Source organism: Balaenoptera borealis (genome assembly GCF_965194805.1).
Source record: "Balaenoptera borealis genome assembly, chromosome: 1".
NCBI classification, from domain to species: Eukaryota; Metazoa; Chordata; class Mammalia; order Artiodactyla; family Balaenopteridae; genus Balaenoptera; species Balaenoptera borealis.
In genome coordinates, this window is record NC_138860.1 from 28,766,032 (window position 1) to 28,784,379 (window position 18,348).

General features: G+C 36.6%; 1 protein-coding gene and 1 long non-coding RNA gene across 6 annotated transcripts in view; one reads left to right on the top strand and one right to left on the bottom strand.

Moving 5' to 3' along the window:
• AKT3 (AKT serine/threonine kinase 3) overlaps window positions 1-18,348 on the top strand; it is a 387,341-nt gene that overhangs the window by 225,361 nt on the left and 143,632 nt on the right. For all 5 annotated transcript variants that reach the window (XM_082340891.1, XM_082340893.1, XM_082340892.1 and 2 more), the window contains one exon: window positions 10,331-10,462. In XM_082340891.1, the coding sequence (XP_082197017.1) occupies window positions 10,331-10,462 (132 nt within the window). The remainder of the gene's footprint in view (window positions 1-10,330; window positions 10,463-18,348) is intronic.
• The window catches only part of LOC309605611, an 867,207-nt gene that overhangs the window by 166,345 nt on the left and 682,514 nt on the right, over window positions 1-18,348 (bottom strand). The gene's annotated exons all lie outside the window — the stretch shown is intronic.

Here is an 18,348-nt window from a genome sequence, read left to right on the forward strand (position 1 = left end):
CCCTGGGATAAATCCCACTTGACCATGGTGTATGATCCTTTTTATTTTTTAATGAGTTTTTAAAATTGGAATATAATTGCTTTACAATGTTGTGTTAGTTTCTGCTGTACAATGAAGTGAATCAGCTGTATGTATATATGTATCCCCTCCCTCGTGAACCTCCCTCCCCACCTCCATTGCACCCATCTACGTCATCACAGACCACCGAGCTGAACTCCATGTGCTATACAGCAGGTTCCCACTAGGTCTGTATTTTACAGGTGGTAGTGTATTTATGTCACACCTAATCTTCCAATTCATCCAACCCTCCCCTTCCCCCACTGTGTCCACAGGTCCATTCTGTACATCTACGTCTCTATTCCTGCCCTGCAAGTAAGTTCATCTGTACCATTTTTCTAGATTCCACATATATGTATTAATATACAATATTTGTTTTTCTCTTTCTGACGTACTTCACTCTGTATGACAGATGGTAGGTCCATCCACATCTCTACAAATGACCCAATTTTATTTCTTTTCCTGGCTGAGTAATATTCCATTATATATATGTACCACAACTTTATGTTTTCATCTGTTGGTGGATATTTAGGTTGTTTCCATGTCCTGGTTATTGTAAATAGTGCGGCAGGGTACATGTGACTTATTTTATATAAATTTATTTATTTTATTTATTTATATTTAGCTGCATTGGGTCTTCATTGCTGTGCATGGGCTTTCTCTAGTTGCGGTGAGCAGGGGCTGCTCTTTGTTGCGTAACACAGGCTTCTCATTGTGGTGGCTTCTTTTGTTGCGGAGCATGAGCTCTAGGTGCGCAGGCTTCAGTAGTTGCAGCACACAGGCTTAGTGCTCTGCGGCATGTGGGACCTTCCCGGACCAGGGATCGAACCTGTGTCCCCTGCATTGTCAGGTGGATTCTTAACCACTGTGCCACCAAGTAAGTCCCTGTGACTTTTTGAATTATGGTTTTCTCTGGGTATATGCCCAGTAGTGGGATTGCTGGGTCATATGGTAGTTCTATTTTTAGTTTTTTAAGGAACCGCCGTACCGTTCTCCACAGTGGTCGTATCGATTTACATTCCCACCAACAGTGCAAGAGTATTCCTTTTTCTCCACACCCTCTCCAGCATTTATTGTTTGTAGATTTTTTGATGATGGCCATTCTGAATCGGTGTGAGGTGATGCCTCATTGTGATGTTGATTTGCATTTCTCTAATAATTAGTGCTGTTGAACATCTTTTCATGTGCCTCTTGGCCATCTGTGTGTCTTCTTTGGTGAAATGTCTGTTGAGCTGCATGAGCTGTTTATATATTTTGGAGATTAATCCCTTGTCTGTCGCTTCTTTTGCAAATATTTTCTCACAATCTGAAGGTTGTCTTTTCGTCTTGTTTATTGTTTCCTTTGCTGTGCAAAAGCTTTTATGTTTAATTAGGTCACATTTGCTTATTTTTATTTTCATTACTCTAGGAGATGGGGCATAAAAGATCTTGCTGTGATTTATGTCAGAAAGTGTTCTGCCTATGTTTTCCTCTAAGAATTTTATAGTGTCCAGTCTTACATTTAGGTCTTTAATCCATTTTGAGTTTATTTTTGTGCATGGTGTTAGGCAGTGTTCTGATTTCATTCTTTCATATGTAGTTGTCCAGTTTTCCCAGCACCACTTATTGAAGAGGATGTTTTTTCTCCGACTTATATTCTTGCCTCCTTTGTCGTAGATTAGGTGACCATATGTGCGTGGGTTTATCTCTGGGCTTTCTATCCTGTTCCATTGATCTATATTTCTGTTTTTGTGCTAGTATCATACTGTCTTGTTTACTGTGGCTTTGTAGTATAGTCTGAAGTCAGGGAGCCTGATTCCTTCAGCTCCGTGTTACTTTCTGAAGATTGCTTTGGCTATTCAAGGTCTTTTGTGTTTCCATACAAGTTGTAAAATATTTTGTTCTAATTCTGTGAAAAATGCCCTTGGTAATTTGATGGAGATTGCACTGAACCTGTAGATTACTTTTGGTAGTATAGTCCTTTTCATGATATTGATTCTTCCAATCGAGGAACATGGTTTATCTCTCCATTTGTTCGTGCCATCTTTGATTTCTTTCATAAGTATTTTATGGTTTTCGGAATACAGGTCTTTTGCCTCCTTAGGTATTTTATTCTTTTTGTTGCAATGGTAAATGTGATTGTTTCCTTAATTTGTTTTTCTGATCTTTTGTTCTTAGTGTATACGAATGCAAGAGATTTCTGTGCATTACTTTTGTATCCTGCAACTTTACCCAATTCACTGATTAGCTCTGCTAGTTTTCTGGTGGCATCTTTAGGATTTTCTATGTAAAGGATCGTATCATCTGCAAACAGTGACAGTTTTACTTCTTCTTTTCCAATTTATATTCCTTTTATTTCTTTTTCTCCTCTGATTGCCGTGTCTAGGACTTCCAGAACTATGTTGAATAATAGGGGTGAGAGTGGACATCCTTGTTTTGTTTGTGACCTTAGAGGATATGCTTTCAGTTTTTCACCATTGAGAATGATGTTTGCTGTGTATTTGTTATGTATGACTTTTATTATGTTGAGGTAGGTTCCTTGTATGCTCACTTTCTGGAGAATTTTTATCATAAATGGGTGTTGAAATTTGTTAAACGCTTGTTCTGCATCTATTGATGATTATATGGTTTTTCTTTAATTTGTTAATATTGGTGTATCCCTTTGATTGATTTGCGTATATTGAAGAATCCTTGCATCCCTGCAATAAAACCCTCTTGATCATGGTGCATGACCTTTTGAAAGTGTTGTTGGATTCTGTTTGCTAGTGTTTTGTTGAGGATTTTTGCTTCTATGTTCATCAGTGATACTGGTCCGTAATTTTCTTTTTTTATGATATCTTTTTCTGGTTTTGGTATCCAGATGATGGTGGATTCGTTGAACGAGTATGGGAGTGTTCCTTCCTCTGCAATTTTTTGGAATAGTTTCAGAAGGATAGTTGTTAGCTCTTCTTTCAGTGTTTCATAGAATTCACCTATGAAACCATCTGGTCCTGTAGTTTTGTTTGTTGGAAGATTTTTAATCACAGTTTCAATTTCATTACTTGTGATTGGTCTGTTTATATTTTCTATTTCTTCCTGGTTCAGTCTTGGAAGGTTGTACCTTTCCAATAATTTGTCCGTTTCTTCCAGGTTGTCCATTTTATTGGCATAGAGTTGCTTGTAGTAGTCTCTTATGATCCTTTGTATTTCTGCAGTGTCAGTTGTAATTTCTTCTTTTTCATTTCTAATTTTATAGATTTGAGTCCTCTCACTTTTTTCTTGATGAGTCTGGCTAAAGGTTTATCAATTTTTTTTTTAATCTTCTCAAAGAACCAACTTTTGTTTTTATTGATCTTTGCTATCGTTTTCTTCGTTTCTATTTCATTTATTTCTGCTCTGATCTGTATGATATCTTTCCTTCTACTAACTTTAGGCTTTCCTTGTTCATCTTTCTCTAGTTGCTTTACGTGTAAGATTAGACTATTTATTTTATTTGAGATTTTTTTTGTTTCTTGAGGTGAGTTTGAATTGCTATAAACTTCCTTCTTAGATCTGCTTTTTCTGAGTTCTGTAGGTTTTGTGTCATCATGTTTTCATTGTCCTTTGTCTCTAGGTATTTTTTCATTTCCTCTTTGATTTCTTCAGTGATCTCTTGATTTTTTAGCATTGCAGTGCTTTGCCTCCATGTGTTAGTGTTTTTTAGTTCTTTTCCTCTACTTGATTTCTAATCTCATAGCGTTGTGGTTGGAAAAGATGTTTGACACAATTTCAATTGGTAAAAATTTTCCAGTGTTTGATTTCTTACCCAAGATGTGATCTATCCTGGAGAATCTTCCGTGTGCACTTGAGAAGAAAGTGTATTCTGCTGCTTTTGGGTGGAATGTACTATAAGTATCAATTAAGTCTATCTGGTCTATGGTGTCATTTAAAGTTGTGTTTCCTTATTTATTTTCTTGCTGGATGATGTGTCCTTTGGTGTTAGTGGGGTGTAAAGTCTCTCAGTATAATTGTGTTACTGTCTTTTTCCCCTTTTTTGGCTGTTAGCATTTGCCTTATATATTGAGTTGCTCCCATGTTGAGTGCATAAATATTTATAATTTTTATGTTTTCTTTTTAGATTGATCCCTTGATTGTTATGTAGTGTCCTTCCTTATGTCTTGTAACAGTCTTTATTTTAAAGTCTATTTTATCAGATATGAGTATTGCTTCTCCAGCTTTCTTGTGATTTCCTTTTGCATGGAATATCTTTTTTCGTCTCCTCACTTTCAGTCTGTATGTGTCCTTAGGTCTGAAGAGGGTCTCTTGTAGACAGCATATATGGGTCCTGTTTTTGTATCCATTCAGCCAGTCTGTGTCTTTTGCTTGGAGCATTTAGTCCATTTACATTCAAGGGGATTATCGATATGTATGTTCCTATTACTAATTTCTTAATTGTTTGGGGTTTGTTTTTGTGGGTATTTTTCTTCTTTTGCATTTCCTGCCTAGAGAAGTTCCTTTAGTATTTGTCGTAAAGCTGGTTTGGTGGTGCTGTATTCTCTTACCTTTTGCTTGTCTGTAAAGCTTTTGATTTCTCCATCAAATCTGAATGAGATCCTTGCTGGGTAGAGTAATCTTGCTTGTAGGTTTTTCCCTTTCATCACTTTAAATATATCCTGCCACTCCCTTCTGACCTGCAGAGTTTCTGCTGAAAAATCAACTGATAACCTTATAGGGATTCCCTTGTATATTATTTGTTGCTTTTTCCTTACTGTTTTTAATATTTTTTCTTTGAATTTAGTTGTTGTTAGTTTGATTAATATGTGTCTTGCCATGTTTCTCCTAGGGTTTATCTAGTATGGGACTCTCTGCGCTTCCTGGATTTGATTGACTAATTCCTTTCCCATGTTAGGGAAGTTTTCGACTCTAATTTCTTCAGATATTTTCTCAGACCCTTTCTCTTTCCGTTCTTCTGCTGGGACCCCTACAATTAGAATGTTGGTGCATTTAATGTTGTCCCAGACGTCTCTGAGACTGTCCTCAGTTCTTTCCAGTCTCTTTTCTTTATTCTGCTCCTCGGAAGTTATTTCCACTATTCTGTCTGCCAGCTCATTTATCCCTTCTTCTGCATCAGTTATTCTGCTATTGATTCCTTTTAGTGTATTTTTCATTTCAGTTATTGTGTTGTTCTTCACTGTTTGTTTTTTAGTTCTACTTGGTGTTTGTTAACCATATCTTGTATTTCCTTGATCCGTGCCTCCATTCTATTTTTGAGATTTTGGATCGTCTTTCTTATCATTACTGTGAATTCTTTTTCATATTGCTTGCCTATTTTGTCTTCATTTATTTGGTCTTGTAGGTTTTTACCTTATTCCTTCGTCTGTAACATATTTTTTTGTCGTCTTATTTTTTTTGATGGGTGGTATTGTGTTCTTGTCTTACTGGTTTTTTGGCCCGAGGCGCCCAGCACTGGAGTTTACAGGCATTTGTTTAGAGCCAGGTCTCGGTGTTGAGATGAGGATTTCTGGGAGACCTCACTCTGATTAATATTTCCTGTTGTCTGAGGTTCTCTGTTAGTCCGGTGGTTTGGGCTTGGCGCACACTCCACAGGAGCTCAGGCCCGATCACCGGCCTGGGAACCAAGATCCCTCAAACCACGTGGTGTGGCAAAAGAGAAGAAGAAAAAAAAAAGGACCAAATAGAGAGACTGCTGTAGAGAACAAACATTATGGACACCAAGGGGGAAAGCAGCTGGTGGGTTGGTGGTGGTGGTGGGATGAATTGGAAGGTTGGGATTGGCATATATACACTAATATGTATAAAATAGATAACTAATAAGAACCTGCTGTAGAAAAAAATAAATAAAATAAAATTCAAAAAAAGGAGCAGTACAAAAACAAACAAAAAAATAAAATTAGAAAAAGATATATTAGGAAAAAGAAAAATATAAGTGAAACAACTAAAACAAGGTAAAACAGAACCACAACAGAAAAAAAAAGTGGGCGGGAGCAAGCCAAAACAAGCAGAACAATAACAATATATAAAGAACAAAATAAAATAAGAAAAATTTCAAAATTTATTTGAAAAAATAAAAATTAAATTGAAACAACAAAATAAAATGGAACCACAACCTTGAAAACAAAAATGCTAGAAAAGGCCTTGGCTGTGGGGATGGGGTGGGGCTTAGTTGAGGGTGAGGTTTAGGCAGGGGTCGGGACCTAGGCTCAGGACCCATGCAACCGGAATATTCAGCACTGCTGGAGAGGGCCTCGGAGTGCGGAGTTCAGAGGTAAGGCGCTGGGTGGAGGTGCGGGGGCAAGGTTTAGGCCCAACTTGGTCGTAGGGGGTCTCGGAGTGTGAAGTGCAGAGGTAAGGTTCTGGGTGAGGGCGGGGCTTATGCTCAGCATGGCTGGAGGGAGTCACAGAGATCGGATGATTAGGACCTCAGCAGGCTTTCTGGGACCCAAGTGGGCAGGGGAAACACTGGCTGCATTCCCTTCCAATCCTTTGTTCTCCCGACGGTCTTTCGCCATCCCTGTTGATCCCCTCACTGTGGGTGGGCTTCCCAAGAGTGGGAACCCCTTCCCTCCCCCAGGCGCCCCTCCAAGGCTCCAGTTCCATCCTGCCTCCACTTCTCCTCCCTCCCCACCATGTCTTACTCTGTTGCTCTGGTGTTCCTCCTGTCCCCTTAGGTTTTCGTGGTCCCCCACGTGGTAGGTGCCCTAGTTGTGAGGATATGCGAACTCCATGTCCTTCTAGTCTGCCATCTTTATGATCCTTTGAATGTGTTGTTGAATTTGGTTTGCTAATATTTTGTTGAAGATTTTTGTGTCTATGTTCATCAGTGATATTGGCCTGTAATTTTCTTTTTTTGTGTTATCTTTGTCTGGTTTTGGTATCAGGGTGATGGTGGCATCGTGAGCAAGTTTGGGAGTGTTCTTTTCTCTTCAATTGTTTGGAATAGTTTCAGAAGGATAAGTGTTAACTATTCTTTGATAGAATTCACCTGTGAAGCCATCTGGTCCTGGACCTTTGTTTGTTGGAAGTTTTTAAATCACAGTTTCAATTTCAGTACTTGTGATTAGTCTGATCATGTTTTCTATTTCTTTCTGTTTCAGTCTTAGGAGATTGTACCTTTCTAAGGATTTGTCTGTTTCTTCTAGGTTATCCATTTTATTGGCATAGAGTTGCTTATAGTAGTCTCTTATGATCCTTTGTATTTCTGTGGTGTCCTTTGTAACTTCTCCTTTTTCATTTCTAATTTTATTGATTTGAGTCCTCTCCTTTTTTTTCCTGATGAGTCTGGCTAAAGGTTTATCAATTTTGTTAATCTTCTCACAGAACCAGCTTTTAGTTTCATTGATCTTTGCTTTTGTTTTCTTTGTCTCTATTTCATTTATTTCTGCTCTGATCTTTATGATTTCTTTCCTTCTACTAACTTTAGGTTTTGTTTGTTCTTTTTTGTCGAGTTGTGTTAGGTGTAAAGATAGATTGTTTACTTGAGATTTTTCTTGTTTCCTGAGTTAAGATTGTATTGCTATAAAATTCCCTCTTAGAACTCCTTTTGCTGCATCCCATAGGTTTTGGATCATCATTGTCTCATTATCGTTTGTCTCTAGGTATGTTTTTATTTCCTCTTTGATTTCTTCAGTGGTCCATTGGTTATTTAGTAACATATTGTTTGGCCTCCATGTGTTTGTGGTTTTTACAGTTTTTTTCCTGTAATTGATATCTAATCCCATAGCATTGTGGTCGGAAAAGATGCTTGATATGATTTCAGTTTTCTTAAACTTACAGAGAGCCACTGAAGTCAGGTCCCAGGATTGCAGTAATCATGGATCTGGACCCACTGTTGTTGCTATGGGGCAAGCACCATCCTTAGCCTGGCCCAACCTACATGTGTATGTGCCAACAGAATCTACAGCTGCTAAAGCTAGGCTTGTGTTTTCTGTGGGAGCACTGCTTGTTTGTTCAGATGTTCTGTAGGCTCTGAGTTTACAAGGCCACTCTTGGAGATGTCATTTCACAGTTTGCACAGCTACGAGGAGAGATTTCGGCTTTTCTTCCTTAGTTGATGTCCCCTGGGGCTTAGCTGTGGTTACAACCGCACCTCTGCATGTGGGTCACCCACAGGGGTCTGCTTTTGAGGCTGCCCTGGATCATATGAGTTTGCCCTGGCGAGGAGGGGACTCGGAGGCTGTGTAGCAGCCAGAGTCGCGGGACCCCTGGCGGTGACAGGTGCGTGGGGAAACCGGTGGCCGCGGGCATGAAATAGTTGGCCCCTGTGGTGGCCCTTCCTAGTGCTCAGCCACGGGTGCAAGAGAGCCTTCCCTGGCATTGACGAGGCACATAGGGAAGCCAGAGGCCGCGAGAGAGCCGGCCCCAGTGGGGGCCCTTCCTAGTGCCCAGGGAGGCAAGGGCCAGTGCATGGGGAGAAAGGCTGCAATGGCAGCTCCTCCCCTTCTGTGTCACTTAACAATGGCCCTTTCCCGCTATGGCAGTCTCAGTTTCCTCCACAAGCATTCCCAGTTGAGGATTTCCTCACTCCCGTCTCCTCATGCTGTCTCCTCACAGCCAACAGCAATCCTCTCCCCGGATTTACTCCCCAAACCCCACAGTCCAGCACCCAGCCCCTTTCCACACTGGGACACACGTCTCAGACTGGGGCACACAGGGCTGTGGCACAGACCATCTGTGTAGGTCTCACTCTGTCCTGCCTGCCACAGACCGGGTGCTGCACTCTCTTCTGATAGCCCCCGAAACTCCCCTTCTGTGCCAACTGATCTCCCTGCCAGTGAGGGGCTTCCCAATATGTGGCAACCTCTTCTTTTTTGCTTCTTCTTTCTTTCATCCTCCCCAGTTACGTGGGGATTTCTTGTCCTTTTAGGTGACCGAGGTCCTCTGCTAACTTTCAGCCTGTGCTCTCTGAGAACTGTTCCATTTGTAGATGTATTCTTGATGCATTTGTAGGGAGAGATAAACTCCACGTCCTCCTACTCCTCCGCCATCGTGACCTCCTCTCCTTTTCTTTCTTCTTAAAATTTAATTGATTTCTTTTTTCTTTTCTTTCTTTTTTTTGGCCGCATTGCACCATGCACACAGCATGTAGGAATCCACTTCCTTGACCAGGGATCAAACCCGTACCCCCTGCAATGGAAGCATGCATTCTTAACCACTGGACCGCCAGGGAAGTCCCTAATTGATTTCTGCCCTGATCTTTATTATTTTTTTCTTCTAATTCTTTTGGATTTAATTTGCTGTTTTTCTAGTTTCTTAAGGTAGAAGCTGAGGTCATCTGTTTGAGACATTTCTGACATTTACTTCAAATGGGTGGTAAAGAGGAAAGAAATACTTCTAAAAAGGCACAAAAATCTTCAATAACTTCTGATTGTTGGTAGGATAAAACCCCAGATCCTTAAATTGTTATTTTTAAATCCCTCTAAACCGAATTTAAATTTAAGATGGTAAACTGAGCATACCTCCTCTTTCATCTAAAAGCCTATTAAAATAATAGCAGAGGAATTTTTAAAGGGGACAAGCCCACGAAAATGAAAAGCTGTGTGAGAGAAGGACATTAGTGGAGAAACATTATCAAAATTTTGGAAGTTTGTGGGATAAATAGAGTAGGGAAAGCATTCATAGAGGGGGCTATAGAGAGCAATAGTAATTCTGCTTGGCAAAATCCTGGTAATCACCTACTACTTAGAAATGGGAATGAGAAATGAAACTGAAAATAGGCAGATTAAAGACATTCTTAGAGTTCCATGACTCCTCCTTCTGCCTTGGACCAGTTGCTTTCTCAGAAGATATACTGCTGTTGTTCTTCTGTTTCTTTGCACTGGGCTCCAGAATTGTTTTCAACATTTCTTATACATGTATCTTTCTCTTTCTTGGAGTCCATCCTTATTTTAATATAGTACATTCTCAAACACTCCCTTCAATACTTTTCTCTTAGATATATTTGGAAATGTTTGTGGAGGACATTTTTGATTGTCACATTGTCCGGGAGTAGTGGCACTACTAAATCCTTAGAAACTTGAGTTCTTGGAAGTGAGTGAAAATGATTTTATTTTCCCTTTGCCCTTACTAATAATTTGAGTAGTTGTGAGATTCTACGTTTAAAATTATTGTCTCCACTATCTGAGAATTGCTTAAATTATTTCCAGCATCCATGATTGGTGATGAGAAAGCCAATGCCATTCTGATTCTTCGTCATTTAAGTGTGCTTAGAAGTTGGTAAAATTTGATTTTGAGTAGATAATGCAAATATATACATATAAGTTTACAAATAAATTGCATCAAATGTTTCATATTATGTATTTTCATTTGTGTTTTTCAGACAATGAATGATTTTGACTATTTGAAACTACTAGGTAAAGGCACTTTTGGGAAAGTTATTTTGGTTCGAGAGAAAGCAAGTGGAAAATACTATGCTATGAAGATTCTGAAGAAAGAAGTTATTATTGCTAAGGTAACTGACTACTAGAGTTGATTATTAAATTTTTGTTTATGGTGTCCACAAGTGTGTGTGTTCATGCATGCACATGACTAAAGTGTAGAAATTCCATTAAATAACCAAAATGTTGATTGTAGGCTACAGCTACAATAATATCTGTATATTGATATTTATTTACAGTATTAAAAGTTTCAAAGTTTGTAATATCATCTGACTATTAGAATCTGTTTTATTCCTTTGAGAGGGAAATATTTATTCTATGCTTGTGTGTTTGGGATAATGTTTTCATTATATATTTGTCACCTATATCACTAATTACAGTAGTGATACTTTTTGATATTTCCCCCTAACATTCGGAGTTTTTTATTATTAAATAAAATGGTGACTAGAATAGATTATTAGCATAGATTATTTGTGCCCATAAATTTTATGTAATCATTGAATGCAAAAGCATTCTTGATAAATTTAAAATACTAGAATAATAAAACTAAAATGATCACTATAATACTTCTACTTAAAATCCATCACCACACATAGTTACAAGCTTTATTTTTTGTGGTCAGACCTTTTAAGATTTATTCTTCTAGCAAGTTTCAAATATACATTATGGCATTATTAACTGTATTTATCATTCTGTACATTAAATCCCCATGAATTCTTTATTTTATAACTATAATTTGTATTTTAAAATATATATATTTATTTATTAAACTGAAGAATTAAAATATTGTAAATTATGGTTGATTTACAATAGTGTGTTAGTTTCAAGTGTACAGCATAATGATTCAGTTATTTTTTCTGATTATATTCCATTATAGGTTATTACAAGATACTGAATATAATTCCGAGATATACAGTAAATCCTTGTTGCTTATTTATTTTATGTATAGTAGTTTGAATCTGTTAATCCCATACTCCTAATTAGTCCCTCCCCTCTGGTAACCATAAGTTTGTTTTCTATGTCTATGAGTCTATTTCTGTTTTGTATATAGATTCATTTATTTTTTTTTTAGATTCCACAAAGAAGTGATATCATATAGTATTTGTCTTTGTCTGACTTACTTCACTAAGTATAATAATGTCTAGGTCCATTCATGTTGCTGCAAATGGCATTATGTCATTCTTTTTTATGACTGAGTAATATTCCATTGTGTGTGTATGTGTATATATATACACACATATACATACATACATATATGTGTGTGTGTGTGTGTGTGTGTATGCCACATCTTCTTAAGCCAACTGTCTACTGGTGGGCACTTGGGTCATTTCCATGTCTTGCCTATTGTAAATAGTGCTGCTGTGAACATTGAGGTTCGTGTATCTTTTTGAATTAGAGTTTTTGTCTTTTCCAGATATATGCCCAGGAGTGGGATTGCTGGATCAAATGTAGCTCTGTTTTTAGTTTTTTAAGGCATCTCCGTACTGTTTTCCGTAGTGGCTGCATCAATTTACATACCCACCAACAATGTAGGAGGATTCCCTTTTTTGCATACCCTCTCCAACACGTATTATTTGTGGACTTAGTGATGCTAGTCATTCTGACAGGTGTGAGGTGATACTTCATTGTGGTTTTGATTTGCATTTCTCTAATAATTAGTGATGTTGAGCATCTTCTTTGGAGAAATGTCTACTTAGGTCTTCTGCCCATTTTTTAATTGGATTGTTTTTTTTTTGATATTGAGTTCCATGACCTGCTTGTATATTTTAGATATTAACTCCTTGTTGGTAGCATCATTTGCAGATATTTTTCTCCCATTCGATAGGTTGTCTTTTTGTTTTGTTGATGGTTTCCTTTGATGTGCACACACTTTTAAGTTTAATTAGGTCCCATTTTTAATTTTTGCTTTTATTTCTTTTGTTTTTGAATATTGATCTAAGAAAATATTGCTTCAATTTATGTCCTAGAATGTCTTGCCTATGTTCTCTTCTAGGATTTTTATGGTGGCTTGTCTTATATTTAGGTGTTTAAATCACTTTGAGTTTATTCTTGAATATGGTGTGAGGGAGTGTTCTAATTTCAGTGATTTACATACAGCTATCCAGCTTTCCCATCACTACTTGTTGAAGAAACTGTCTTTTCTCCATCTTATATACTTGCTTCTTCTGTCGAAGATTGACTGTAGGTGCATGGGTTTGTTTATGGGCTCTCTATTTTGTACCATTGAGCTATATATTTGTTTTTGTTCCAGTACCATGCAGTTTTAATTACTGTAGCTCTGTAATATAGTCTGATGTCAGGGAGCATGATATTTCCAGCTCTGTTCTTCTGTCTCAAGATTGCTTTGGCAATTTGGGGTCTTTTGTGGTTCCATATAAATTTTAGGAATATTTGTTCTAGCTCTGTGAATAATGTCATAGGTATTTGGACAGGAATTGCATTAAATCTGTAGATTTAATGGGTGGTATGGCCATTTTAATTATATTAATTCTTCCAATCCATGGGCATTCCATTTCATCATTGAATCATCTTCAGTTTCCTTTATCAGTGTTTTATAGTTTTCAATGTATAGATCTTCATCTCCTTGGTTAAGTTTCTTCCTAGATATTTTATTTTATTTTTTTTACACTATTTCAAATGGGATTGCTTTTTTACTTCCTCTTGTTGATATATCATTATTAGTGTAAAGAAACCCATTTGTGTATATTGGTCTTTTATCCTGCTATCTTGCTGAATTCATTTATTAGTTCTAATAGTTTTTATGTGGCAACTTTAGAGTTCTCTATAAGAGTATCATGTCATTTGCAATTAATGACAGTTTTATCTCTTTCCTCCCAATTTGGATACCTTTTATTTCTTTTCTTATCTGATTGCTGTGGCTAAGACTGTCAATGCTATGTTGAATAGAAATGGTAAGAGTGGGAATCCTTGTCTTGTTCCTGAATTTAGCGGGAAGTCTTTCAGCTTTTAACTGTTCATTTTGTGTTGGCTGTTGTTTTGCTCTAAATGGCCTTTAATATGTTGAAATCTGTTCCCTTTCCCTCTATACCTACTTTGGTGAACGTTTTTATCATAAATGAATGTTGAATTTTGTCAAATACTTTTTCTGCATCTATTGAGATGATCATGTGGTTTTTGTCTCTCCTTTTTTTTTAATGTGGTATATCACATTGATTTGTATATGTTGAACCATCCTTCTGACCCTGGAATGAATCCAAGTTGATCATGGTGCATGATCCTTTTTATGTCATGTTGGATTCGGTTTCCTAATATTTTGTTGAGGATTTTTGCATCTAAATTTATCAAAGATATTGGCTTATAATTTTCTTTTTTTGTAATGTCTTTGTCTGGTGTTGGTATCCGGGTCTTGGTGGCCTTATAGAATAAATTTGGAAGTGTTCCCTCCTCTTTCATTTTTTCAGAATAGTTTGAGAAGGATCGTTATGAATTCTTCTTTGTTTGTTTGTTAGAATCCCCAGTGAAGCAGTTTGATCCTGGATTTTTGTTTGACAGAATTTAAAAATTACACATTCTCTTTCACATCTAGTTATTGGTGTGTTCAAATTATCTGTTTCTTCTTGACTTAGTTTTGGCAGACTGTATGTTTTTAGAGATGTACATTTCTTCTAGGTTGTCCAGTGTTTGGCATACAGCTCTTCATAGTATTCTCTATGATTTTTTGTATTTCTGTAGTATTGGTTGTTGTTACATCTCTTTCATTTCTTATTTTGTTTATTTGGGTCCTCTCTCTTTTCTTCTTGGTGTGCTTGGCTAGAGGTTTCTCGATTTTATCTTTTCAAAAAAAAACAGCTCTTGGTTTTATTGATCTTTTCTGGGTTTTTTTTAATCTATTTTATTTATTCAATCTCTGATCTTATAATTTCTTGTCTTCTGCTGACTTTGGGTTTTGTTTGTTCTTCTTTTTCTAATTCTTTTAGGTGGTAGGTTAGGTTGTTTATTTGTTTATTTTACTTGTTTCTTGAGGAAGGCCTGTATCCCTATGTACTTTTCTCTTAACACTGTTTTGCTGCATCCCATAGATTTTGTAAGGTTGTGTTATCATTTTCGTTTGCCTCGAAGTATTTTCTGATTCCTTTTTTGATTTCATCGTTGACTCATTGATTTTTAAGTAGCATGTTGTTTAGTCTCCCCGTGTTTGTTCTTTTCACATTTTTCTTTCTGTGGTTGATTTCTGTTTTCATTCAGAATTTTGTACCTTTTGACCACCATCACCCATTTTGCCCACCTACTGCTTCTAGGCTGTTCTCTGTGAGTTCAGCCCTTTCTTTCTCTCCTTTCTTTCTTTCTTTTCTTTCTTCCTCTTTCTTTCTTTTTCTTTTTCTTTCTTTCTTTCTTTCTTTCTTTCTTTCTTTCTTTCTTTCTTTCTTTCTTTCTTTCTTTCTTTCTTTCTTTCTTTCTTTCTTTCTTTCTTTCTTTCTTTCTTTCTTTCTTTCTTTCTTTCTTTCTTTCTTTCTTTCTCCCTCCCTCCCTTCCTTCCTTCCTTCCTTCCTTCCTTCCTTCCTTTCTCTGTCTTCCTCCCTCCCTCCCTTTCTCTCTCTCTCTCTTTCTTTCCCTGTTTCTTTCTCCCTTCCTTCCTTCCTTCCTTCCTCCACATATAAGTGAAATCATACAGTATTTGTCTTTCACTGACTTATTTCACTTAGCAAAATGCCCTCAAGGCCCTTCCATATTATTGAAAGTGGCAAGATTTACTTCTTTTTGTGGCCGAATAATATTCCACTGTGTGTATCACATTTTCTTTTTCCATTCAGCCATTGATGGATACATGGATTTATAAATTGTTTCCATGTCTTGGCTATTGTAAATAATGCTGCAATGTACAGGGGAGTGCAGCTTTCTTTTCACAATAGTGATTTTGTTTCCTTTGGACAAATACCCGGAAGTTTAGTTGCTGGATCAGATTGTAGTTTTAATTTTTTTGACAAACTTCCATACTGTTTTATATACTGGCTACATCAGTTTACATTCTCACCTACTGTGTACGGGGGTTTCTTTTCTTCACACCCTCGCCAACATTTATTTCTTGCCATTCTAACAGGTGTGAGGTGATAGCTCTATGTGGTTTGGATTTGCATTTCCATGATGGTTAGTGATGTTCAGCACCTTTTCATGTGCCTGTTGGCCATCTGTATGTTTTCTATGGAAAATTGTTTATTCAGATCCTCTGACCATTTTTCAATCAGATTGTTTGTTTTTTTGCTATTAAGTTATATGAGTTCTTAATATTTTGGATATTAAACCCTTACCAGATACATGACTTGCAAATATTTTCTCCCATTTAGTAGGTTTTATTTTCATTTTGTTGATGGTTTCCTTTGCTGTGCATAAGCCATTTGTTGATTTTTCTTTTTGATATCTAATTAAAAAAATTAATTGACACAACTGGTGTCAAGAAGCTTACCACCTATATTTTTTCTAGTAATTTCATGTTTTAGGTCTTACATTCAAGTTTTTAATCCATTTGGGGTTGATTTTTGTGTAAGGTGTAAGAAAGTGGTCCAGTTTCATTCTTTTGCTTGTGGCTGCTTAGTTTTCCTAGCACCATTTATTGAAGAGAGTGTCCTTTCCCCATCATGTGTTCTTGGTTCCTTAGTTGTAAGTTAATTGACCATATATGCATGGGTTTATTTTTGGGCACTCTGTTCTGTTCCATTGATATTTGTGTTTGTCTTTATGCCAATACAATGTCATTTTGACGAGTATAGTATTACAATATAGTTTGAAATCAGGGAGCATGATGTCTCTAGCTTTGTTCTTTCTCAAGATTGCTTTGGCTATTTGGGGTCTTTGTTGTTACATACACATTTTAGGTTTTTTTGTTCTATTTCTGTGAAAAATGTCATTGGAATTTTGATAGGGATTGCACTGAATTATCAAAGCCTTGTAGTTTTAGATGTACAAGTCTTTTACCTCCTTGTTTAAATTTGTTCTTTAGTATTTTAATTTCTCTAATGCAGTTATAAATGGTATTTTTAAAAACTTTTAAAAACTTTTTTAAAAAATTAAAAACTTTTCTCTCTTTGAGACTTTGTTATTAGTGTATAGAAACCAATTAATTTTTGTATATTGATTTTGTATCCTGCAACTTTACTGCATTTGTTTATTAGTTCTACTACTCTTTAGGGTATTCTGTATATAAGATTATGTCTTATGCAAATAGAGATGGTTTACTACTTCCTTTCTGATTTAGATTCCTTTTATTTTATTTTTTTGTTTCTAATTGCTCTGGCTAGGACTTCCAATACAATGCTGAATAAAAGTGGTAGGTTGGGCCTCCTGTGTTGCTCCTGTGCTTAGAGGAAAAGCTTTCAGCTTTTTTCCACTGAGTGTGATGTTAGCTGTGAATTTGTCATATATGGCCTTTATTATGCTGAGGTATGTTCCCTCTATAGCCACTTTATTGAGAGTTTTTATCAGAAATTGATTTTGACTTTTGTCAGATGCTTTTTCTTTATCTATTGAAATGATCATATGATTTTTATCCTTCCTCTTGTTAATGGGGTGTATGATGTTGAATGATTTGCAGATGTTGAACCATCCTGGCATGTCTGGAATAAATCCCACTTGATTGTGGTGTATGATCCTTTTAATGTATTGTTGAATTCAGTTTGCTAATATCTTATTTAGGAGTTTTGCATCTATATTCATCAAAGATATTGGTCTGTAATTTTCTTTTTCTGTGGTGGTGTTGTGTGCTTTTTGGTATCCTGGTAACACTGGCCTAATAAAATGAGTTTAGAGTGTTTTGTCATCTTCTATATTCTTGAAGAGTTTCAGAAGAAGGACTGGTATTAATTTTTCTTTAAATGTTGATAGAATTTACCAGTGAGGCCATCTGCTCCTGGGCTTTTATTTTTGGGGAGATTAGTGATTACTGATGCAAACTCCATGTTCATTATTCATCTGTTCAGACATCCTATTACTTCATGATTCAGTCTTGGTAAGTTGTATGTTTCTAGGAATTTATCCATTTTTTCTGAGTTATCTAATTTGTTATCGTATAATTGTTCACTGACCCTTATGATCCTTTATATTTCTGTGGTATCAGTTTTGAATGTTCTCCCTTTTGTTTATGATTTCATTTGAGTCATCTCTCCTCTTTTCTTTCTTTTTTTAAAATTAATTTATTTTGTTTATTTATTTTTGGCTGCATTGGGTCTTAGTTGCTTCGTGTGGGCTTTCTCTAGTTGCAGCAAACAGGAGCTACTCTTCATTGCGGTGCGCGGGCTTCTCATTGTGTTGGCTTCTTTTGTTGTGGAGCACAGGCTCTAGGTACGTGGGCTTCAGTAGTTGTTGCACATGGGCTCAGTAGTTGTGGTGCATGGGCTTAGTTGCTCCGCAGCATGTGAGATCTTCCCGGACCAGGGCTTGAACCTGTGTTCCCTGCATTGGCAGGCGGATTCTTAACCACTGCGTCACCAGGGAAGCCCTCTCCTCTTTTCTTAATTTGTTTTGGTAAAGGTTTGTAAATTTTATCTTTTCAAAAAGCCAACTCTTAGTTTTGTTGATTTTTTTTAAAAGTGTCTTTCTAATCTTTGTTTCATTCATTTCTGCTCTATATTATTTCCTTCCTTCTGTCAACTGTGGGCTTACTGTGTTCTTTTTCTAGATCCTTAAAGTGTAAAATTAGGTTCTTTATTTTAGATTTTTCTTTTTTCTTAATGTAGGCATTTATCACTACCGACTTTCCTATTAGAATTTCTTTTTCTGTATTCCATAAATTTTGGTGCACTGTGTTTCCATTTCCTTTGTCTCAAGAATTTTTTGATTTCCCTTTTGATTTCTTTTTTGACTCATTGGTTCTTCAGAAGTGTTTTGCTTATTTTCTATATAATTGTGAGCTTTCCAGCTTTACTCCTGTTATTTTTAGTTTCATACTACAGTGGTTGGAAACTATAGTTGGTATAATTTTAATCTTTTGAAACTTGTTACGACTTGT